Source organism: Chlamydotis macqueenii, chromosome 10 (assembly GCF_036417535.1).
Source record: "Chlamydotis macqueenii isolate bChlMac1 chromosome 10, bChlMac1.mat, whole genome shotgun sequence".
Taxonomy (NCBI): domain Eukaryota; kingdom Metazoa; phylum Chordata; class Aves; order Otidiformes; family Otididae; genus Chlamydotis; species Chlamydotis macqueenii.
Genome location: NC_141565.1, coordinates 13377907 through 13402166, shown reverse-complemented (window position 1 = coordinate 13402166; position 24260 = coordinate 13377907). Strand labels below are relative to the sequence as shown.

At 46.8% G+C, this 24260-nt stretch overlaps 1 protein-coding gene across 4 annotated transcripts; it reads right to left on the bottom strand.

Moving 5' to 3' along the window:
- Positions 1-353: 353 nt before the first annotated feature.
- Positions 354-23390, bottom strand: QRICH1 (glutamine rich 1). Of its 4 annotated transcripts, none has more exons than XM_086755412.1 (11): positions 23298-23385; positions 22139-22199; positions 18273-18602; positions 8651-9670; positions 5657-5834; positions 4889-5043; positions 4016-4130; positions 2591-2699; positions 2090-2241; positions 1309-1399; positions 354-546 (listed from the first exon to the last, which is right to left on the bottom strand). In XM_086755412.1, the coding sequence occupies exons 3-11, from the start codon at positions 18579-18581 to the stop codon at positions 354-356; spliced, it is 2322 nt and encodes a 773-aa protein (XP_086611538.1). In that variant the 5' UTR covers positions 18582-18602; positions 22139-22199; positions 23298-23385. The 4 variants fall into 4 exon arrangements, with proteins under 4 accessions (XP_086611538.1, XP_086611540.1, XP_086611539.1 ...); XM_086755414.1 differs by lacking the exon at positions 23298-23385 and adding an exon at positions 22392-22572; XM_086755413.1 differs by lacking the exon at positions 22139-22199 and having other exon boundaries at positions 23298-23390.
- Between the last annotated feature and the right edge of the window lie 870 nt (positions 23391-24260).

Genomic DNA, 24260 nt, shown 5'->3' with positions numbered 1-24260 from the left:
GCACGTGCTCCAAGGAGACAGAGGCCCCAGCCATCCAGGCCAATCCTGTAGTTCGTGTTTTCTACATCATAAAAAAAACCAGAGTCAACCAGCAGCTTTCCACAGCTCCCAGCTCGCAGGGGATATGCAGCCTCCAATGGTTCCAACAGTTTGGTGTGTTGGGTAGGATACACAATGGGTAGGTTTTCCTTTAGAATCTTTTAAAGAGAAGAAGCCTAAAAGGGCTTCATAACTACACCAATAAAAAACCAAAAACTTAGGCATCTCCTTTAGTGTAAAAGTCTGTACAATTTATCTTTGCTTGTCCCTCCCCCGTCAGCCCGCCCCACCCCTTCTGAGCCAAGAAGGATGCCTTAGTGCATGGTGCTGGCATTAGCCACGGCAATAGCTTCCTGAATCTCTCGTATCACCAGGATCCGGGTGAGCATCTGCTCCATCTGCTCTCTGCTGATCGGCTGGATGGAATACCAGATAGGGCTGTTGGGGGCCACCACTGGCTCCGGTGTCAAGTAAAACGTGTCATTCCGGCCTTTCACACTCTGGGGGCTGCGTGAGGAAGATCAGAAATAACCAGACTAACAGAATATCCTAGGAGGGAGAAACGGCCGCTGTCCTCACCCCAGGCTTCCCAAATCCTGACAGTGAACGTCTGGCTGATGAGACATGAAGGTACGGAGTTACATCTAGGGGCAACAGTGGTCCCAAAGTTTTTAGGCCATGCCAAGGTTAAAAAGCTATAGTGACAACTACAAGAAAGTAATTTTTATTTCACTCTAAGTATAACACACACATGGCTTTAGGGGTCTTTCACAGTGCAGCAAGGATGGGCTATTTTTGCATCCAGGCTGGCTGCAGGCCTATCCGTGCAGAGGAACATCTACATTAATTGTCAGAACCATCCTAAGTTAGCAGTGAGTCCTTTGAGGCTCCCTCCAATCTCCAGAGCAAGTCCTCATTTCTGTTCAGAAGCCGATCTGAATAGGATAATCTCAAGTAGTGGATGCTTCCAGATGACTTGCTTGCAAGTCGCAGGCAGAACAATGAGCTCGTGCCAACACAGCAAACCTCTCGAGTATGAGATTAAGAGCAGCCAGTTCACAAGTCAGGATTTGTCTTTTTAAATACCACATTACCCTGATGGCACATCAGGGTAAATCCCACCCTTCCACATCAACACCCCTCCCCATTTAAGTAAATGCAGAAACTGTGCCAGCAATAAAACACAGTTCTAAAAGCCAGGCCAGCCACAAGATGCGGCTTAACAGTCACAGAAGACAAGCAACCATACACATGAACAAGAGCTCTCACCATTTGAAGAGGTAGAAGTCATACAGCTTTATCGGACACCTCAGGGGGTTCTCTGGATTCTCAGTCTGCTCTGCATACATGTCATCTGTAACTACAAACCAACCCCCCAGAAGCCTGTCAGACAAACTGTGTAAGTACAGGGAACCGAGCAGTGTCATACAGCCTCGGCACTCCAAAGCACTTTGTCACCATGCAAGAGCTGGCAAGAGACATACGGCTGTTCCAGGGCGGAGGCACCCAGTTATAAATGCTCAAAGCATTATATGGAGAGCCTGCTTTATCCCAAGGCTACTGAAGAATGCAACCCACTCATATCTGTCTTTCCACATCTCTTTTACCTCTGCTCAAAATGAGAAATCTCTCTACTGAGACTGCAATGCCTCAGCTAAATCCTGAGCCCGTGCTTTTAAGAGATGGTACTTACGTATGGATTCTATATGGGTTCACGTGAATCAGGATAAGAGAAGCCCTCCCAAAGAAGTTTCTCCCTCGGTTCATAAGCACTTACACCCAATAGCTTCTCTGCCCATAAAAAATGAAAGTAAAGTGTTATCCTTAGCTCTTGAGTCTTATATGCCTCAGGTAAGGTATGTCCTCAGGCTTATTATTAGAAGGCGTGACAGTCTCTCAGGTAGAAGGGACAGAAAATTCATGCTGCTAGGCTGAAGGTGATTGGCAGAGCCTTGGGTTCTCGTGGCCCTACCTGCAGACATCTCCGGGTTCATCTACTTCCTTCAAGACCAGTAAGTAAATATTCCCAAAGAAAACTTCCAGATACTACCTTTCTGTCCAGTCTGGTGTATGCCAAGAGCCTTCAGATAGCGGATACTCGTGCTTTTATCCTTGGGATTAGAAGGGTTCTTCTTGGTCTGCCTCAACACCTTGGAGAAGGCCAGCTTCATGTGCTGGTCTACTGTTTTCAACAGGAAGTATCTGAGCAGCAACAGAAGAACACAGGACATTCAGAGGCAGGCAAAGGATACACTCACAACAGCAAGGTACTGATCTTTACTCATCATGAGAGCTGAAGCTCAAACCAATACCGAGTTAAAGACTGTTCCAGCAGAAAAGCATGCAACAGCCACAAGTTCAGTTTCCCCTCTGCTAGCCCATTTCCTTGTTGTACTGCATCTTCTTTGCCTGATGGGGCTACAAAACGGCCTGTGTGCAACTATTCAAAAACTCATTATTCCACCCTAATCCAGTGCAGTTTCCTACCAACCCTGTCAAGGCATTTTAAGTTCTCTTATTCCCCAAGGTTCCCAAAGACCCAAGTACGTACTTTGTATTAAAAAACATCAATGTAGTGAGCAAGGTGGAAGGGGAGTGAGCTCCTAGCTGCTTACACTCCCACAGCATCTCTTCTGTTACATGACTGGAGAGGACATAACCTGCAATAATCAAAAGTCAGCATCATGCCAGGAGACAGAGCAGGAACAGAGGCAGCATTTAACAGTCTGTAAGTACTGGAGAACATAAGTCTTACAGGGAGGAGGAGGAGATCCTCACTGATGTCAAGATCCACTACTGTGCAAATAACTTTTTAAATAGCAGGTACAGTTAGGGAACATTTGTCTACATATGCCAACCTCTAGTTGCGGAGAGTATGCTTCTGCAATATGCCTATACATGCCAGCCCAGAGAGGAACAAATATGCACTTAAACAGCTTTTAATTAATGGCTTGACTCCAATGCAGATGCTCGTAATCCAATAATATGTGAGAGCAGGCAGGCCAGTGTAACAAATCAGCTCTTGGCCCTGTGCGCAGCTTTAGTCAGCACACAGTGCCAAGTGATGTATTTGGACACGAGTAATCCTTTGATTCTCAGATTTTTTTTTTTTCCTTTGTGTAGAAGAGAAATACTATACTCCAAATACAGAGATAAACAGAAAAACAGACAGCAGTATGAACTCCGGGGCTTGTGGAATGACAAAGCACAGATCAAACAGCCAGAGTGAAAACAAAAGGATTCCAAAACTCACGGTGCTACTTAGCTATCTAGCCTGTAACATCAGCTACTTTTCTGAACACAAGCAATAGGTTCTTCGCTGACGTCTAATCAGATCAAAGGGAATGAAGTAATGAGACACCAGGTTTCTGTGCTCTGAAAATGCAATTCTTAATCTAATTCTCATACACAACTCTGGAAATCCATCTCTTCTGGAACTGCTCCTCCCAACCCTCTTGCCATCATCGTCTGAACACAGGGTTGAGCTGCATTTGATTGCAGCATTCGAGGCTCTAATCGCGCATCGTTTTTTCCTCTTTGACACTCAGTTTGTCCTGCAGACCGTATCCATCTGACTACATGGCAACATGACAGTGCTGTATTATCTCACAAAATAACAACACATATTAGAGGCAAGATGTATTAGCACTTCAGATGAGAAAGCTTGATTCAGATCAAGGATCAGCTGGCTTCCAAGTAAGCCAAATCTCATGACACTACAAAGTCTCAACAATCTGCCTTCTGATGGGTGACAAGTGACAGACAAATAATCCTCAGTGACAATCAGGGCTAGAGTCTGACACGTGCAACAACCCCAGCTTTCACCACAGATGCAACATTTTTCTCCCTGACCAATATGAGCTAGGGACATCAAGTACTTCGAAAGGATTTCTATTCGGACTACACTCACACTATAGTTCAGTTTAAACATTCCAAGCTCCAGAAGGTTTTGAAGTTCTTAAACAAAAGTACTTACCAAGAGGGGAAATACGGGGCTGTACGTCCTTGAGAACATCGTGCAGCCATTCAGTGAATCGAATATAGTAGAGATCGGAGAAGATGTCATCTACTCGACCATTTTCAAAGAGATACTGCAAGAGATTCACAACACAGTCCAGTACAGTATAGCAAGTGTATTCCTCAGACCAGATCTTACCCTAAGAGCCCACGTACCCAGTTCGTCAAGCATTTTACAGCACAGCACTGAAGACTAATACATTCTACTTAGAAGAGTGAGCACCAAGGCCAGCACAGGGTAAGTAATCTCAGTTACTATCATGGGAATACTAAGACAGAAAGGAAAAACCACTTAGAAATTAAAGCTGGTTGGATTTCACCTTTTATTTCAGATGTGTTCACTGCAAGCTATTTCACATGACTGTCCTTTGGACACTAGACTTTTTCAGGTTAAGGCAAGAGATGGTCAATTCTCTTATGGGAGTTTAGCTCTGTTGCTGAAGCTCTTCCAGAGAGCACGCTAATATTACCAGCTCAGACTTCCCACACCACACAAAGCTAAGTTCTTGCCTGTTAAAGCTTCAACTAGATAAAGTCAACTTCCTCAAACATCATCCAATCCTCCTTCCCCCGCCAAAAAAATCTAAAAGGATTTATTATCCTCACTGTAACACTGAGCTCAGTTACTAACAATGCTTTACAAACTTAACTCAGTAAGTGAATGCATTGCTGTGCACTAATTACATTTCATCTGTTTTGTTTTTTTTTTTTTTAAAGGAAAGAGACTCTCATGAAACTGTTGGGAAGCTTAATAGAAGCCAGAGCCTTCATTTTTATAACAGAGAATCCTCCCTATACATGCTGACAACACGCACAGCTGTCCTCCCCCTACCTTCTGAATACACAGGAAGATGTAGTAGAGCACATCTGGATCATAGGGTTCACCATCACCATTTCGAGCTTCTCGTGTCATTAAGCATAGACCATAATTCAGCTCAGCCACAGCTGAGGAGATGAGATCTTCCTGGAACCTCAGCAGCTGACGCCCTGGGAAAACAAAACAAAGCCATATTATTTAAGCCATAAAGCCATATTATTTCCCAGTCTCTCAGGAATTATTTCCCACATCTCCAGCTTCGCCATTCTATCTGGCAGGCCCAGCACTACCTCATTCTCCCAGTATAATAAAGAAAGCTGAAATAAATCAAGATCTTAGGCTGTCAGATCTTCTAAAAGATAAACAAGCAAGAATCTGACAGGAAGACTCCGTGCTCTGCCAACTGCACGACTACTGCCTTCTTTTACCACGTCCACAATGAAATGCTGCCCTGCAGCAACAGGAAAACAGCAGCTCCGTGACTGCTCCACCAGCTTGGCTGGTGTTCACAGCCATTTTGTGAGTCCATGCACCAGTCATACAGCGCCCTTTTCTACTGCTACCAGCCTAGGTGCTCCAGTTGGCTCAGCACAGAGTCAACACCTCCCTTGGAACACGTCTGATGGCAGTGGCAGCATGCAATAATTAGCACTGCAGAGTAAATCAAAGTTTAAATTTAAAAACAACAACTGATTAAACAAAGCTGTTTTCCAGAGCAGTAAAGAGCTAACATTTTAGTCACTCCTACCCTACTTGAAAGGAAAATGTTGTCATGACACATACTTCCAATAGGTGCTAGCCTATTTTGGGCTTCTTTTTCCAGCTCTGCATTCTTGGTCTGTGCCCAGCTTTTCCACACTTCAAGCCCTTCTTCTGGCTTCAGAGAGTTTGGAAGTAGAAGTTCAGGTGAAGTCTGTGGCTGTGGCTGGGGTTCAACTTCAGCAACCTGAACAGTTTGAGCCTAGGAAAGAAAATATTTCATTTTATATGTACATGGTGATATGCAACAGTTCAACAACAACAACAAAAAAACCAACAAGTAATGCTGCACGACCTCTAGCCCCAGGACATCAGCCTTTTACAACGCTCCTCTCTAACAAGAAATTAAACCAAAGAACACAACTTTTGCTGTCCAACCTGAATTGCTGCTTGTGAAAGAGTATTAATCTCTCCAATAAAACTCTTGGTTTGAATCGACATATCTATAACCCCTTCTGCAAATCCACACAACTTGCTGTTTGATGCATTTAGAAGTCCTGCAGAACATCACAGGAGACCTAACAGCCATGACCTGTCCTTGCTGCAATACTATTAAGAAGCTAGCTGTTACGTTCAAAGACAAGGATCTTCATAAGGTTGAAGTCCTCTCAACAACAGACTTCTGGTCTCCCCTCGAACACCAAAACAGATGACTACCGATTCTGAAGCCCTGTTTGCTCCAACGCATTTTTCTTGGTTTCAGCTAACTTGTCACTGGACCACCACTAAAGCCCATCGACTCACTACAAGAAGTGCAGCCCAAGGCCCCTCGCAGACACGGCAGCTACCGAGACCACCAGCCCCTGGCAGGGAAGAACAGCAAGGTGCCATCAGCTTTACTGACCACTGCTGCTCCAAATCTAGACTGCCCTGAGCAAGGTTTTGGGTACGCTCATGTGTTGCATGCTGCCGGCATCCTTCCGGCATCTTTCGTAAGAGTTACCCCAAAAAGCAAGGCTTTGCTATAATGAAGTAACTTTTCCTTTGATACTGTCAAGTGCCAACCATCAGTGAAAGTTGCTCTGACAGTACTAGAGATCGTAATGAGTGTGCATCACCAGCAGCGTCTACCATGGCTGCAGAGGAAGACGATGACTGAAAGGGCCCAGCTTTAACCAAGGCAGATAGTAACAAAGTTTAAGTTGTCAAGCAACTGACACCTTGTCTTTGTAGGAGCTTCACTTTCCTCCAAAATGCTGCCCCATTACTCTCCAGAGAGCAAAAAGCTTTCCAGAGCCAACCACCTCCATCAGCCCAACCTAAGGGGCAATCTTCTGCCCCGACCTCGCAGATACCTTGTCCAGTGTGAAGGCATGCAGGCTGAACTGGCAGTTTCTTCTTAACTGACTCACATTTTTCACAAATAGAGCAAAAAAGCTGCAGCTTGCCCAGATCCCACAGCAGCACAATGCCAGAGGACAGTGTGGGGCAGGTAGGCAAATTCCTTCTCAGTCTCAGTTGTGAGAGTGACAGCCCCCAAAAGTTTGATGTTCACCTATAGCAGCTTTATTGTCCTCTTAGAGGAAGAATGCATCCCTTCTGGACTTGCTTCTGTATTTAGGAGCTTATGCAACACCCAGTACTCCAAAGAATTGGGATCAGAAAAGTGTATGACACTCAAGAGTTGCAGACCACTGTGCACAGGAAGACACAGCATTAGTACAAGCTTTACAAGTAACCATTAAAGAAATTATGTAGTTAATACCCCGGAAAGGATCCCAGCACCATGGCTCATGCTCTTAAAAGACGCTAGAATAAGTCTAAAAATCCTGTTCAGCAGAAAGGCAAGAAGTTCTATCAACTTAGTTTGTTCCAAGTACCTGAAAGCAAAGCGATCTCTGAAGTACCAACACTGGGAAAAGATGAGCTACAGACTGCTCTTTGAACACGACAAACCAAAACACACCCCAACCAACCAAACCCCGTGCTTTACAAGACCCATAAGCTGTAGCTTAAAGTGCAGCTTTATAAAAGAGAGTATCCAGCACCTGAAAGTTATCTGGAGATCTAGGGAACCCTTTTCAGTGAAGACCTTGGTTACAGCCCACAATGAACTCAGAAACAATCAGACATGACTACAGAAAGTTCTCCTCCTTGTCTCAGTGCTAACTGATGAAGCAGAAGGCATACAGGCCTTTATAAAGCCAACAGTGTTATTTATAAACTGGAAAGAATTTATAACATTTATGCTAGCAGACTTGGATATTTTTGCCCTCATTCCATTCAGCAAAAACAGGCTCTGACAGATCAATCAATTCTCCCTTTCTGCTAATAAAAGATAAATTACATCCATTTGCACATACAAGAGAGGCCATTAATAGCCCCAGTTATTCCAGTTTTAAAAGCCAATTCAAAATAATCTACGGCTTAAAGTTAACAACAAAGCCTTTAAAAAAAACAGCAACAAATTTGGCTGCCATATTTGCCAAGCACTACGAAAAGTTGCTTACTTGCCGCTGCTCATTACTGTGCACACCAGATGCACACTCATTTACCAGAAGCAGGACACGGAGTTCCAGGTAGGCACATCTGATCCATTAAGTTTGCTCACAACTAGTCGGATTTTGACACTTTACCTGGGCTCTGGATCTGCTGTGGACTCCATGTGCTGCATAACACAAGCAACTGATAACTAAGTGACCAGTATATTTGCACACCTTCCTTCACTGTAATCACCCCTGCCTGTCCACTGCAACCCCTAACAGCTCAGGAGAAGACTGCAGACCTCCTAACACCTGCTATGAAGAAGGCAGCAATGAGCATGTATTTATTAAATTACTCTATGAAGATCAGAATTTAATTTCTTTGGGGAAATTTTGCATCCTATAATTATGTACCAACGTTAATACATCACAGTCTAACACTTACCAGCAGTCAAATGCCCTACGTCACACCCAGGCTACTGGGACAGATGCATCTCCGCTTCCCAGATACCAGCTGTCTGCTCACACCCCCCCTCCCCACCACATTCACAAGCTGTTAATCATGGACCAAGACAGAGAAGCAGTTTTAACTTACTGAGCAAGTGACTTGTAGCTGCTGCTGCTGCTGCCCCTGCTCTTGGGGCGTGGGCTGCTGCTGTTGCTGCTGCGGGTCCCATATGTGCACCGTCTGTGCTGTATTCTGGTACGTCCCTGCCACAGCCTGCACTGCCACTGGAATGTGGATGTTGCCATTCATAAACTGTGCTGGAAAGAGCGAATTAGCAAGAGTCTGCACCACCTCCTCGTGAGAGTTCTTCACTACTGAAGTACTTCCCACCATCTTATCCTTGTCGTCTTCCAGCTTCACAGTAGCCAGCGTCGTTGGCGAACCACTGACGTGGACGGCATTGTAGGCCTCCTGAGGGATGGCGATGTGGGTTATGTTTTGCTGCTGAAGGTCACCACGTGGTTGAGCAGAGTAAACAGGGATGGTCCAAGTCTCTCCAGTGGGGCTAGTAATGGTCCCAGTGGCACTGTACAGGTGGGCACTGTCCACTGTTAACAAGTCTGGCCTTAAAGAGACATAACTTTGCTGCTGGCCCTGAGGAATGGCCAGCACTGTGGCAACTGGCTGCCCTGAAATAGCATACGATACAGTAATAGGCATATCCACTTTACGCTTCTTCACTGGCTGAAGGACACTAGCAGTGCTGATCCGCCGCTCTCCCTCTCGTGGAGAGCCTTGTTGAGAAGGTGGAGGTGACAGTGCCCCAACTGTTTGGATCTGTATCTGCTGGCCACCAGTAATGGCCTGCCCTGCCACAAGCTGGGCCTGGATCTGCTGGTGTTGTATGTGTTCCTCCTGTATCTCCGCAGCCTGGATCTGTTGGGCAGTCTGCACATGCTGCACCTGGATCTGAGCTGCCTGCAGCTGAGACGGGCTGGGGCTCTGAAGAGACTGACTCTGTATTGTCTGGGACGCCTGCTGCTGCGCCTGGCCTTGGATCTGGACTTGGACCTGTATTGGTTGCTCCGAAGTCTGATGGACAGTGAGCTGCTGAGAGAGCTGCTGGGCAGAGACCTGCTGCGGTGACTGCTGGACCTGGACCTGAACCTGCAACGACACCAATTCAGCAGTTAGAGATCAGCAAGCATCAGTGACTCACCACGGGGACCACCAACAGAGATGGTCCATCACTGGAGGTCTATGCTCCAAGTCTTTTATGCTCAGTTTTACGATTCCATATATTAATTCATTAGTAAAGATCTCGGGAAAATGAATCCAAGTTACCCTAGAAGTGCCTGGTTGATAACAGTGATACGGTAGACGATGTGTTTGCTCAGCGTTGCACATGACCATATTTCTCAGCACAGACAGAACAGCGCATGAGCTGCATCTCCATCCTCAAAGGTCTGTGGGCTCAAGCCAACAGACTGCATCCTTGGAAGCCAAGAGTCTCCAGAGCTATTTGCACTGTTAAAATGTTACTTCAGCACAGGCCTCGCAATAGCGAGACTTTAAGGTCACACACGTTACAATTCTGACATTAATTTTATCTTGCTACAAAATGCACGAGCTCGCCTCACTCTTACTGTGCTCCACAGATTGTTTTGCTGCTTTCAAGCCCTGTCCCACAAATGGCTGCAGGATCACTTGCGAGTGACAGGCAGTAAGAAATATGGGTAAGCTGAAACCAGCACTTGGCTCTTTCCACATAAAGCAGAGAAATATTATTTTGAAACCCACTGCTAATAGTAACACTACACAGGGAGGTGTCAACACAGAAAGCTGCAAGTCCAACCTGAATCTTTGTCTTGTGCTAAGGGGCAACACTGCAGCATTTGTTGTTTAAAGTCCAGAAGTATTTATTTGGAAGTGATAATTAAAACCAGTTCTTTTCATTATTTAGTTATTCCATTTATTGTCCAAATTACTCAGTTGTGTTTTCTAGCTCATGCACTTACACAATGCTGAATAACATGGACAACATATGTTAAGACTTGGATACAAACATAGTTCCTTTTATTGTGGGGCAGGGAAGAGAGAAATCACGCCCTCTCACATCAATGCTCCTGCGTCCAAGGTCTGTCACACTGTCTAGCAGCAGTCCAGGAGCAGACAAAGCTAGGAGTCAGAGGTAGCCCCCAATGCAAAGTTCAGATCTCAACAACTTCACACTCCAGGTCTCAAACCCAACTCAGTTGGTAACTTCACTGTCAGGGCACCAAGTGAGGTCTGCTCTCCTTGTCCAGACACTCCACCACTTTGTCCCCCACATTTACCGAGCCATTTGGTTGCATCTTCCTTGTCCTGCACGTGATATCCTAGGTTCCCATGATCATCTGCTTCTCCAGGCTTCCTTAACGCTGTATCTTAAGACAAGGAATTAATTACTCCATCTCTCCTTTGAAATCCAGCTGAGAGATGTAGAGCTTTATCAGTAGCACCTATGGGGACCATATGAAGTTTGAAGCTAGAACTACTTATTTCCAAAACTATGTCTTCCTACTCATGTTCTCTCACCCTTTTCTGCCTCACTTTCTAGAGTTAGTCAAGCTTGTGTGACACTTGCACAGAGACACCACACCAGCCAGCCTGACAATACCAACCAGAAACACCATGCAGGTCTGCATTGCACAGGTACACAGAATCTCACTTCCCAACATCACCTCTAAGAAGTCTTAAAAAAAATGTTAAGGATTCATTTGCAGCCAATTAAGAGTTGCTGAGGAAAAAAGTGGGGTAGCAAAATGTACCATGAGCAGACCAGCTTTATAAGTCACCTCCCGTTAAGAACTAATTCCATTTCCTGGAAGAACAGGGAGTTTTACAGGTTCCTGCTGGGACCTATATGCAGTATACTGTAATCCAGATGACGTGGATTTTCTATAATATGTTTCTTGTTAGCTTGCAGGAAATTATGACCTTGTGTCAGTATGACAGCTTAAAAAGCTGCATCAATGAGTGATTTGATCAGGCAGTTAATTGAAAAGGATGAAGTCACCTATGGGATGCTTCTTCAGTTCTACCTGATGCTCTTACACTACCCTACAGCGTGAGTGCTGCCTTGGACAAACAGGCCTGAGCACAGATCCCAGTCAAGATTTCAGTTTAAAAAACCCAGTTTCAATACACCTCTAAGGCAAGTTATTCTCCAAAATACCAGATTTTAAAAATCACTGATATAGTCCTCAGTATCATTTTAAGTCTTTGTTCAAAAGATTACCTGCAAAGTAAAGGCCCAGGACTAGAGAAAATAAAATGCATTATCGCACTGATATATTTTCAGTTTCACACAAGAAATAAGTGTTTTATCTGCCAGGATTCAAAATCACATCATAGGAAGAGGTGAGCGTGTCATTGATCCTGTACTTCTGCAATATGTTTTCAGAATCTGGACAGGTTGACCGAGAACACCTTGGAAGTACTCCCACCTTCTTTCCACATGAAATTTTACATTACAGTTCCTGTTACAGCAGTAACATACACAAAGTAAGTACTTTTTTTTTCCCCGAGCAGTAAGAATTGAAAGTTCACTCCTGCACTGGAACAGTTTTATCACATAAGTGCAATTAGAAAGGCAGTGGAATAGGTTTAAGCAAGAGGCATTGTCAGCAAAAGAGGCATAGTCTAAGAACAAACCTGACAAGACAGCATTTTCTTCCTTCTGCTTTTACAGAATAGAATATTTCAGTTGGAAGAGATCTACAATGACAGTCTAGTCCAACTGCTTGACCACTTCAGGGCTGACCGTGAGCTAAAGCATGTTATTAAGGGCATTGTCCAAACGCCCCAAACACTGACAGGCCTGGGGCATCCACCACCTCTCTGGGAAGACTGCTGCAGACCACCCAGTGTCCAGTCTAAACCTTCCTGGGGCAGCTTTGAACCATTAACCATTTTATAGCCTGAGCCTCCTGTCTCTAGAAGTCCATCACTTTCAGCAGATGAGCAAAAATTACCTGAGAGGTCCTAAGATACTCCCCCAGGACTAAATCTTGACCCCTACAACTAAGATGTGTTGCTAACTGCTTTAAAGTTCACACAGTGGTATTGTTAACGCCCAAAGAATCAGTCCAGACCCAAACAAGATGAAGTCAAGACTCCAGAATCACTGGAAGCTCTCCATGCAGCAAACTGCACACATGCTTCTGACTAGAGACAGCTCCTATTTAAAAGGACATTGGAGCTCTACCTACCACACATTATGCATCCCTTACATATTCCCTTATGAATTCCATATCCATTTTTAACAATGGTATTTTGCAGTAGATCTCTCCCTATTTTCAAGTAGGTTGTACCCAGGAGTGCTACAAGTATTCAGATTTACAGACTTTAATCCAGTCTGAGACCTGAACTTCTTACGTTGACCTCATTGTCTAACTTGCTATCTGAGAAAAAAAAAAAAAAAAGACAAAGAATTACACTAAACATCATCAGTAGTTGACTTTTTAAAAAGTCTCTGTACTGAGAGGAATGCTTTAAATTTACAGGCCAAGACCAACAGGGAGGACTTTAAATCTTCACCTTATGCTGAAGATTAAAGCGAGAACATGTTATGCTGGGAATTCCTGGGTTATACTGGTGCAAGAGAGGAACATGCCAAGTTACTAGTACTGAAAAACTGCTTATTGCCAGAAGTTTGGATCCAACAGCATGAAAAGAATCACTTCTCAGCAGGTTACCATCACACAGAAATCCCTTTTTACCATAAAATAGCTAGAAGTTGGGCCAAGTACAAGCTGACTGGAGAATTAAAAGCATTAGAAGTCAGCCCTGCATTGTAGCAGGAGGGCAGAACTAAACTTTTAAGCTTTCCTTAAAGGAAATCTTCTATTACATTAAGCTCAAAAACATACTCTGTCTAGAACTAGGCACGTGCAAAGGGAAACTAAGTAACTCCACGAGCATGAGAACAGCTGAAGCTTGGTTTCCAAGAGCTTTTATCCCTCATGGTTGAGAGACTAACTCCGACAAACTTGGAAGTAGGATTCATAACATGTCTGCCCTGTGCAGATTCTCTGCCCTACAACGAATCAAACTGCAGAACTGCAGTTCCGAAACAATTACATTGTAAAAATTCCCAAGCAAACAAAATCTCATCTGCGACTGACTGAATTACCTAATATTTCCCAAAACCTAACTCCAAATGAGCGCACATACCAACTCTTGCCTGCATGGATTCGCTGGTATCTCGTTTGCCCTACAGCACCTGACAGGCTCCTGAACGCCTCTCTTCATCACATCTTGGTTTCTGGAGCTGTTTACACTAGCAAGTAGTAGGATACACCAAGAGCAGGCCTTCAGAGCAAGACTGAAGACCTACTAACCTGTCCACACTAGAAGACAGTTACAAACTTTGGTCTGGTCTTGCCCACTAGCCAAGCTAGACAAACTAGACACACGATGACTGTATCTTACGGCTTAGTTTCATCCCAAATGACAGGCTCCAAACCTAGGACAATAAGTGCGGGCAGGTGCCAAACTTGCTGTGGGAAGTATGCTCCAAATCCCCACCAGAAGTAATGCAGGTACACCTCAAGCTTCCACACGTGAGCAAGCTGACTGAAGTCAAACACTTGGGACAAAAAGTAAGTGAGAAGAGCAATCTCTATTTTTTTAGCCCAATTTATGGAAAAAAGGCTTAAAATACACTTTACTCAATCATAATCCTAAGCTAAAGTGACTCCAGCACTGAAAAGTAATACTGTAATAAAGAGTTCCTCCTAACATTACACTAGAAAGCATGCCTACAAGTGAAAAACAGGTCTGAGGTATAGAGTAGGTAAAAAAACCGATCACTGAAGTAGCAGGAAATGTTGGAACTTGTTATTCAACTACTTTACAGGAAGTCCTTTGCTATCTATCTAAGTAAACAAGGTCTACAGGAGCGTACAAGTCAGCTTTTCAAACAACTGCCAGACAGTTTCTCACTCCAAGTTTTTCCTCTGCTCATTCATCAGTATCTGAGAGAATTCCATGGGCCAAATTAGACCTTGCATGCATTTGAACAGTTACAATATCAAGATTATGTTGTCAGGCTGTACACTGGGGCAGAATTTAGGCCTAAGACAGTTAAAACACGTGAACCAGGGAAAACAAAACAGCTTACCTCTTACAGAGGAACCCACTTCCACATACAAAAACGTGCTACCTTGAAAACACCATTCTTTCAAGGGCCACACTCAGCCCTAGCAAATGCTACTTAGCTGCTACACTAATATCTTGTTGGGATGCTTTTGAAAGGTGAGTGAACAGGAGCCCTACCTCCAGGATAAACTTCAGAACCAAGAGTGGGGCATGGGGAAGCTGCATCCATCAGAAAGGAAGGAAAGGTGTATTCCGTGCAGAGCCAGAGATAAGATTTTCTTCTGAGCTACTTCAGGGCATCTTTCCCTACCTTACGGCATTAATAACGTCAGCTTCCTGTAATGGTCTGAAGTCACAGAACAGACCGGGGAAGACTGAAAAAGCTCAACAGTAACCACATAAGGAACTGAGCAATTGGACAGGTACAAGCCTTAACTGAAAGACATTTTATGCAGGCATTTAACCATTCCCTCTATAGTTCTGCAATCCTGCTCACCTGCAGCATCCTCCTCTCAAACCCTGCCTGAGAAGCTCTTACCACCTACCATCAGACTCTGTCTTAATAAAAGGCTGAAACGAGGATCTTCCCCACACGCACTGTATGTACCTTAAGCAGAGACACTTTCTGTGCTCTGATACTCTTTCAGTTCATCTTCTTCCAGAAGAGGAAGAAGTGCAAGAGGCAGAAATAGCATATTCAGAAAGTCAGTGCTAACACCTCTTCTTGCTGGTGTCATCAATTCGATGGCTTCAGCACACAAGACCAACTAGCAACAACTGCACCAAAGGCAGAGCTGATAAAACCCTCGACTGCAGCAAAACACAGCCCTTCCCAGCCACCCCCTGATGCAGCACAGGGTACAACAACTTGACACAACTTGACACACTAAACTCTGTCTTACGATCACTACTGGCACCACTGTGATACTGGGCACAGAAGGAGCTCCACGGCACTTGTACAGCAGCACTGAGTACACGACCCAACAGTTGCACCCACTCAGCCTTTAAAATAAACATTTGGCAACAGTCTGTTGAACCTTTTAGGCAAGAAACCCTGAGGTGGCAGCTTCTTCAAACAGGAAATTTATTTTGCTAGGATAAATAAAAGCAGCAAGCAGCAACACAGTGCCTTTGGTTGTTCACAGCAAGGAAAACCTCGGATGAAACCCGAGCACCGTCCGTCTATCTTTATGATGTTGTCATCAGCGCTTGCAACTGTGAGGTCATCTGACTGGTTGTATTATTAGTCACCTTCAGCATCACTGTCACCCTGCCAGACATAACTTTAGTCATTCAAAGGGTCTTCCACTGATTTGCGATTGGATTAGCAAGAACTAAACAGATTATCAAGTCAAGTCTGGGATGACATAAATTTGATCAAAAGCTAAGAGGCTTCAGCGGATGACCAAAATTTCTCATGTTACAACACAAGCAGTATTTTTGCAAAGGGAGCCAGCTGGATCAGGTGCACTGCTCTAGTGGAACACTGTCGCCCCAGAGTCACAACCAAATTAAACTTTGTTCACACACTGTGCTCTGCTACTGCTGTCACAGTCAGTGTTGGTTTGGTGAATACCAAGTCATGCGTTTAACTTACATCATGTCTCGATAAGAAACCTTGAAAGACAGAAAAACACTCTTGCAAAGGGGTAAAGACACTCCTCTCCACCCCATCCTTGCAAAAAAAATTGAGATAATTCTGAGCTAGCTGCTCAAATGTATGTGAATCCAGCTGCACTGCTGACACACAAAAGCTGCAGCCACATCTAGTACCAGATGTGCCACCTAAGTGTTCTGGGAGTTTGTAACATCCCAAAGTGAGTGGCAGGGTAGGCAACACAAACACTAATTATTATCTGTACTGACAGAGTGAAAGCAGATATTTTAAAGCAGAGCCACATCAAAAACAAGGGGGAGAGAGCGGACAATGTTCTTTAGGAAAGCTGCTGAAATCTTGACTTTCATCAGATATTCTTCATGTTCAGGGTGCAGGCCATTCAGTTTAAAAAACAGGAACAGGTCTCTGGCAGCAAGTCTATGGTTATTTTCAAGAAGGTCAGGAGATTATTTTTCTCTGGAGCATATGATATATGACGTCCCTCCCTATCTCTGTTACTAGAAGACTTGCAAGGGTCAAGCCTGAACTTTCAGTAGTTCTGAAAGGAGGCAGCAGCGTACTTAGGGGGAGGAAAAAGAAAAAAAAAAAAAAAAGAAAAGAAAAAAAACCACATACCACAAAAAAAAAAAAACCCAAACCAACCCACAATCCAGAGATTCCTTCTGACTTTTACAATTGGTTTGGGGGCTTTCCACATCTTCAAAGCTGTGGCACCCTAAAAAGCCAACCCTCCTAGTTCCTCTACTGAAAAATGAAACTTCTCCCCAAAAATGTGCCAGCTGGTAGAACCAAAAGCACCCTTGATCAGTTTTAATACTCAGAGTTCCAAGTCACGTCTCTGAGACTAGAGGCTTTTCTTCTTCAAAAGCCTTGCGACACAAGTTACGGTAGGGCAACAGGTTACAGAAGTCCCAGTTAAGCATTCATTTACTCAACAGAGAGAGTAATTGGAGACTGGTTACCCAGCAAAAGAGGCAAGTTTGTCTTTGCTGTAGGATAAAAGCACACAAGTGAGCTGTTAGCACAGGTCTAACTGCACTGCAGTAAGTTCACACTACCTGATCTCCAGTCATTTGTGTCTCCATAACCTCGCATTTGTTGCAGAAGAAGAGAGCTCACAACTGTACATTCACGTTACAGAAGACACAAAGATTCACATCTGAAGAGTATCACAATTACAGCTGTAGACAGAGCTCCGCTGTTTGGAGCTCTGTCATATCATAAGAAAACCTTAGAAAATGCCCTGCCACCTATAAACTCTTCAAATTACAAAGTGTGTTTGAGGATCAACGCAGTTATCCTAAGTTAGAAGTTTGGGTTCCCCCCCCCGCCCCCGGTGCTGGATTTGCTCATTTAATATTTAACAAAAATTATTGTAATACCTATTAAAAAAAGGAAAAGACTCCTCCCACTGTGCAAAGGGATAATCCACCTCAACACATACGCATCTTTTAGAGTTCCCTTCTCAAAAGGCATCTTCCCCTCGTTCATATCATAAGCTGCCCTCCTTGCATTTCCCCGTGACTCAAAAGCGAGTTTAACAACTACAACTTTCAGAACATTCCAGCAAAATCGTTTAAAGAGTATTGCCTTCATTAAAAAAAAAATAAATAAATCTGAAAGCGAGTTAGATACCACGACCACTCTGAACAACCAGATAAAATAAGGCCAGCAGAGGGAAGCGGTATTTATAGCAGCTTCAAACAGAGTGCAAGGCTTCAGGGAGCCGTGTACATACCAGAACTGTCAACCATTTCTCCAGTGGTTACACCACTACACTGCTATGAATGCTACTCCTCCTGCAACGGGGCTCAATGGAGGCACAGTCAAGAGAGAAATTTACTACCAAATTCCATAAGTGAAAGGGAAAGTGTTCTATATAAAGTTAATTGGCCCTGCTTCTTAAGTGCTTTCCTGTGGTTTCAGGTTAGACAGTAGCTGGCTATGAACACTACTCCATGGGTCAGCAATTCATATATACATTTTGAGATGATTTAAGATGCTTACCTGGACTTGCTGGGGTTGCTGAACCTGTATCTGCTGCTCCGGTTGAGTCTGCTGCTGGACACTGGTTGTCACAGGACAAGCAAGTTCAAGCAAAGACCCAGCCACCTCCGTGCTGTCCGTGTAAATGCAGTTGCCACCCTGCTGATACACCATCGTGGTGGTGGCCGTCTGCTGAAACTCCTGCAGAGCTTCCGGCCCCTTGGAAGCAAGGGAGTCCAGAAACTCCTTCATCCTGTGCTGGGGAATCGTTCGCGCCTTCACACGGATGTATTCTTCAAAGGAAATGGTGTTCTCCAGAGAATTATTCATATTGCAAGGTCCTTTGGGTTCCTTAAGGAAAAAGAAAGGAAAAGTCTTAACTACAGCACTCCTTTGATGCAAGGATACTCCTATCTCCAGTCACTAGTTTCTCATACCGAGCACCATATGAAGACCAGCAAATATGCACAGCCAGATGCCCGAGACAGATGCTTTAGTTTTATGAGGCATCTTATGCTACTACACATTTCTGAGATTAACCCTCAGCAGCTCAGGGAAGTCTGAACGATAACCAGAGGTAACTGTGGTACTGTTCAAAGAGCTCACTGCCACGTAAAATCTTCCAGCATTGTACTTCATCCGGATCAAGCGAGTCCCACAACAGATGAAATCAAGTCACACATTTCATTTGTTTGCAGCATGCAGTATTAGCAAGAGAAGCTTAGAAATCAATATCTGTGGCCCCGCTTTGCGGGCACAGAAGCGGGAGAACGGAGCAGTATGTTCTGTCAGGCCATGCAGTTCTATTCTAGGCAGCTAATGGGAAGCACAACGGAAGAGCATCAGATGTAGCATTCAGCCCACTGCCATTAGGACTAGGACAGCCTTATCGATTCAAACATAGCAAGCAAAAGGAGAGTGCTGGAATCAAGAGATTCCTCAAAGAGGGAATTACACACGCGGAGAAGCAGAGCTCTGGAAATGACAAAGGCAACAGCAGCATTAGTTCTTGAGGTCCTTTCAGTACAGAAAAAGGTTAACATGAAACATGCCATGTATGAAGACGAAAGAGAGACGGAAAAATAAAACAGATTATCAGGGAGGAAGCGAGAGCAAGGGGAAAAAAGCCAACAAAAAATATGACTCCACCTGAGAACATTAGAAAGCTCTAGGGTATATTCTGACAGCATTCTTCTCTTATTGACTTATCTTGTTTAAACCCACAAATTGTTTCTGCAGTGAGTATACTGGTTGTTTCCAAGGTACTGATTTGTCTTGATAAAGGATAAATAGATCTGAGCTATAACACCACCAGATACTGAGACGGTTGTGAAAAGATGTGAAACAGTGCAAGATTAGGACTAGGTTAGGTGATTCAGCACTGCTATGTCGAGCTGAGGAAAGGAGGGAAGAGGGACAAACATCACTACATGTACACTGTGATTGTAGTTCTAAAGGCAATAGGCACAAAAGCAGAACCTTTATATACGTTCTTACCACGATTTAACAAACAGACAGAAATATGTGGTTGCACATAAGACTGCAACAATCTGTGTGAAACAGGAGTTACTTCTACGCTCTTAGTGTATTCCACAAGTCCAGCTCCAATTCCCACCAAAATCAGTGGGAGTTAGAGCAAATTCTAACCACTCTTTACTGTTACATGACAGCAGTCTAAACACACAGAAGTTTTTTTGTTACGTGGAAGAGGTTCATGGCTCACCAGAGAAAGAGCAAATATCAAAGGTAAAGGGAACAGACATGAGGGAGCTTGTGCTGTACCTACAGTTTCTGAGAGTTATTATGCAAAATTTGTTGCTGTATGAGATTACTACAGAAAATATTCTTAAAACACACATCAATGTTTACTAAAAAGCACCAGTTAACAGTGTTCACTTAGTAAATCCAACAACTCTGTAAAAGTCAGCATACAGAAGCTCCCGTAGAGCCCACGGCTGGACAGAAAAACAATTCTCCCGCCTTTCAGAGACTGGTCTGAGACACTTTCAAGCCAGTTCTGCATGACAGAGCCAGTAAGACTGTTCACTTAGTTGCTGAGTGAGGTTTCCTCCAGGAGACACCAAGAGTACCCTGCACGGTGACAGTTATGTCCAGGGAGAAACCAACAGAGAATAACCTTGTTAATGCATCCTCGGTGTCTCAGACAGGACCTACGCCAGGGACACCTGAATGCATCTCACATCTAATTCTAAGAGGCTCCGTTACACACTCTGAAGTTGGAAAACTGATTTTGAGCTATTCACTTGTGCCCATGTTCTACTTGGAACGTGCAAGTACTCGACTTCAATGCTACAGCGAGGCTTTCAGGAAGAAGAGCACAATCATTTTGCATGTCCCCTCTGAGGTGCACTAGCAGATACAGCTTTCGGAGGGAAGACTCTTCTGAGCAATAAGCCTCAAGGATACCACACCAAGAACCCAGATGTGAACGCTACAGCTGCTCTTTGAGAGGATATGCTCTTTGACAGCTAGCTGCCTCTGAATAGGACGGGCTCACGTCTCAGCAAAGGCCCTGCCTTCTTCCTTGCTCCTGCACTGGTGCTTATCGTGTTGTAGCACCTCAGGGAATGGCTATCACCTTCTGTTAATCTTGTCAAGGGAGAGAGTAGGGAGGTCAGCAGGGCAGCTGTTTTCAATTTCAGCTGTTAGCCCCCACTTCTACTTTTGGAACACCAACCCTTCTGTCAAGAGCTGCTCACAGGTACATCGTGCTCCTGTGCAGCAGAGACCAGAAGCCACCAGAAACCCAGGCGCATAAGCAGCAGGCTCAAAGATCAAGAACAGGTCCACCACCAAATAAACCATCACCTACCTCTTCCAGCCAGCAGGAAGCGGAACAAACGCAGCATGGATTTCTTAGATACAAATCCTTGACCCTGCTCGGCTGCTCCACATTAATTAGTTCTCTTCAGCAAGCATCAAAATCAAGAGCCTACTAGGCCAGTCCTCCCCTACCAGTGAATCTTCCCCCGTCACAAGGAATCTCTCTTTTCTCTCTTCTAGCATGGAAAAAGCTTCCTTTATATTTGCCTGAAGTTACTACATTGAGAGCCACCAATGCCCAAAACAACGCAATGCTCATCTGACCCACCGCAGCACTCAAAGTCACAACCACGGATCCAAATCCCACTGCTCACAGGGTAGTTGTTCCTGCTCTGGAACAGCAGCAGGGTCCTCTTTTGGTTTTCTCTACAGCTCTCCTACTCTGGCAATCAGAAAGGAGCTAAAGACACCGCAGGTAACAGCGCGGGCTGGACTAAGTTTCTCCCAGAGTCGTTCCTGTCAGTTTGAAGGCTGCTTGGGATTATTTAACTAAAAGCATTGACTCCTCAAAATAGCGCATCGCAGAACCCTACGCAGCAGTGCGGGTACCAGGTCTAGATGAAGATTCAGGAAAGTAACACTGTACTCCCAGAAATGTTATTTATTAAAACTAAACCCACCTGCATTTACGACAGAAAATATTTTTAAGGCTCAAGTGTGCATTCAACAGGCTTTTGTAGGGCAAAACACACAGCTTGCTGCTGCTGTTGCCACTTTTACTGTTAGTTATTAAAACATACTAATTAATGCATTCCATTTATCCTGTAGACACATTAGAAACGGCAAACACCAATCCTCACTAGATCTTGGCAGCATGTTTTTAATAATGCATGTCAAAATTTTTAAAAAGAGCATCCAGGCAACAAGCTGTCTCTGATAAAGGGAGGTAATTCCTCCCTGTTTGGTGTATCTGTGTTTTTCCGGGAAAGAAGTTCCAGAAACTCTCTGAAGATCAGGAGCACATACGGTTAGTTCATAAAACTTAGACTGAGGTTACTGAAAACACACACACAACTTGCAGCATGTGGACAATCTGGACTCACCAGTCACCATGTTGCATGTATTTCTGCTGCTCTTGTCCTGAGCTCTTAGACTTGTAACGTTCTGGAGAAGACAGAACAAAGAAGCCCTTTCCATCCCCAGTTCCTCTTTCTTTATTAAAGCCATTTTATTTTTAATATGTATTCAATTTAAAATTTAAAAAAAAAAAAAAAAAAGGACTCAGAAAAGAAAGACATGGCCATCCACACAGCTAGTAGCTCCTAGAGAAGATTTGCGAGATGCCCAATTCCTAACCATTGCATCCCTCAGCCTGGCGTTACTAGGAAGGAGCGTGCGAGCACATCCGTCACAGGGCGCCGAGTGCTCGCACCGTGCGGCGCCGGTGACAGGCGCCGCGCAGCCGGTGACACCGGAGTTACTGGAGGACAGAACTTAGAACAAGGCAGCAGCGGTGACCGTATCCAGGTATCCCCACCACTCCTCCCGCAGGTGTTCCCGGCCGAGGCCCGGGACCGACGGGAGCGACACAGGCCGCCCGCCGCCCAGCCCGGAGGAGTCGAAGCTCCATATTTAGCCCCTGAGATCATCGGCCGCGGCCCAGCCTCTCCCCGCCTCGAGCAGGGGACGCGGGAACCCGCAGGGCTTCCTCCTGCGCCACGGCCGGTCCCCGCCCGCGGGCAGCCCAGCGCCGACCGGGCCGCTCCCCGCCGCCTTTGTTCCCCGGCGGGGCGGCCGGGCCCGCGGCAGGCGCCGCCGCCCCCCCCCCCCCACCTCCCCGCCGCAGGAGCCATGTTGGGGGCTTCGCCGGGGACGGCGGCCGCCGAGGGCCGCGCCGCGCAGAGGCGGAGGCCGCGCCTTCCGGCGCGCGCTGCCGCCGCCGCCCGTGTCCGCCCGCGGGGTGGTGGGGGGGGGGGGGGGGAAGGGAGACGAGGGGACGGACACGGGACGAGGACGCGCCCGGTGCAAGAGGAGGGAAGTGAGCAGGGGGCGCGCCCGGCGCGCGCACAGCCAAGCTGCGCGCGTCCCCGCGCCACCCCCTCCCCCTCGGGCCCGCGCCGCCCCCGGAACCACCGCCGCCGCCGCCGCCACCTCCCCCCCACCCGCGCACGACGGGAGACCCCGCCCGGCCCCGCTGCCGCCGCGCACCCCTCCCCGCGGCCCGGCGGCCCTGCTGCGCGGCCCGGCCCGGCCCCGCCTCACCCCGGCCCCGCTGCCGCCGTTGCCTCGCGCCGCCGCCGCCTCGGCCCCGAGTCTTTTCCCCTCACAGCTCCCTGGGCGCCATCTTACATTCAACCCCCCGCAGCCAATCAGAGCACGGCCCCAGCCTCGCGAGAGCGCACCCCCCAAGTCCCGCGAGAGCTCGGAGCCCCGGCCCGCCCCGCGTCTTAAAGGGGCCGCGCCCCGGCGGGAATGGGGAAGGGGCAGCCGCCGGGGGGCGCCCTCCGCGGGGGGGACGCGCATGGGGCCAGGACACGCGGGACCGGGGCACGTCGGGGACGATTACCCCAGCGGGGTGGGGACAGCCCCCGGTCGCGTCCGCGGAGCTTGGGACGCTATTGGCACGCGTGGCCGTGGGGCGCCGTCGGCCGAGGGGTCCCACGCAGCCGCCCCTTTGCTCCGCGCCAGGCAGGGGCGGCCCGGCCACGACCCCCACCCAGCAGCCGGGGGCGAGGCCCCGCGCCACCCCACGAGTGGGCGAGATCCCAATGCAGGGGCTGCCCGGGGAGGGCGCTGGGGCCGCCGCTGCTGGTACGAGCGGGGGCTGCGCCCTGCCCCCGGGCGGCACCGCGGGGCGAAGGGTCTCCCGTGAGGGGTCTCCCGCGCCGTGGGGCCGAGACCGGGCTGCTTTAACATGCACATGTGCTCGGCGCGGCCTCCCCGTCCCCTCTCCCGCTTAAGGTGGCCCGTGGGGCCGGGCAGAGCCTCCCCCCATACCCACAGTAGGGTCAGGGCCCCGGTCACGGGGCTCAGGGCAGGGGCCGACCCACGCCGGTCCCGCCGGGGAACACCTCTGGCCCCCAGCCCGGGGACAGCTAGGGGTGACCCAACTCGAGTCCACCTTAAGGGGGCACGGCGCTCGGGCAGTGTTTGTACACAGTGCGCACACCCTCCCGCCCGCCTGCACCCCGCCTGCACCCGCCGCGGGCCGGGGGCCCTCCGCCA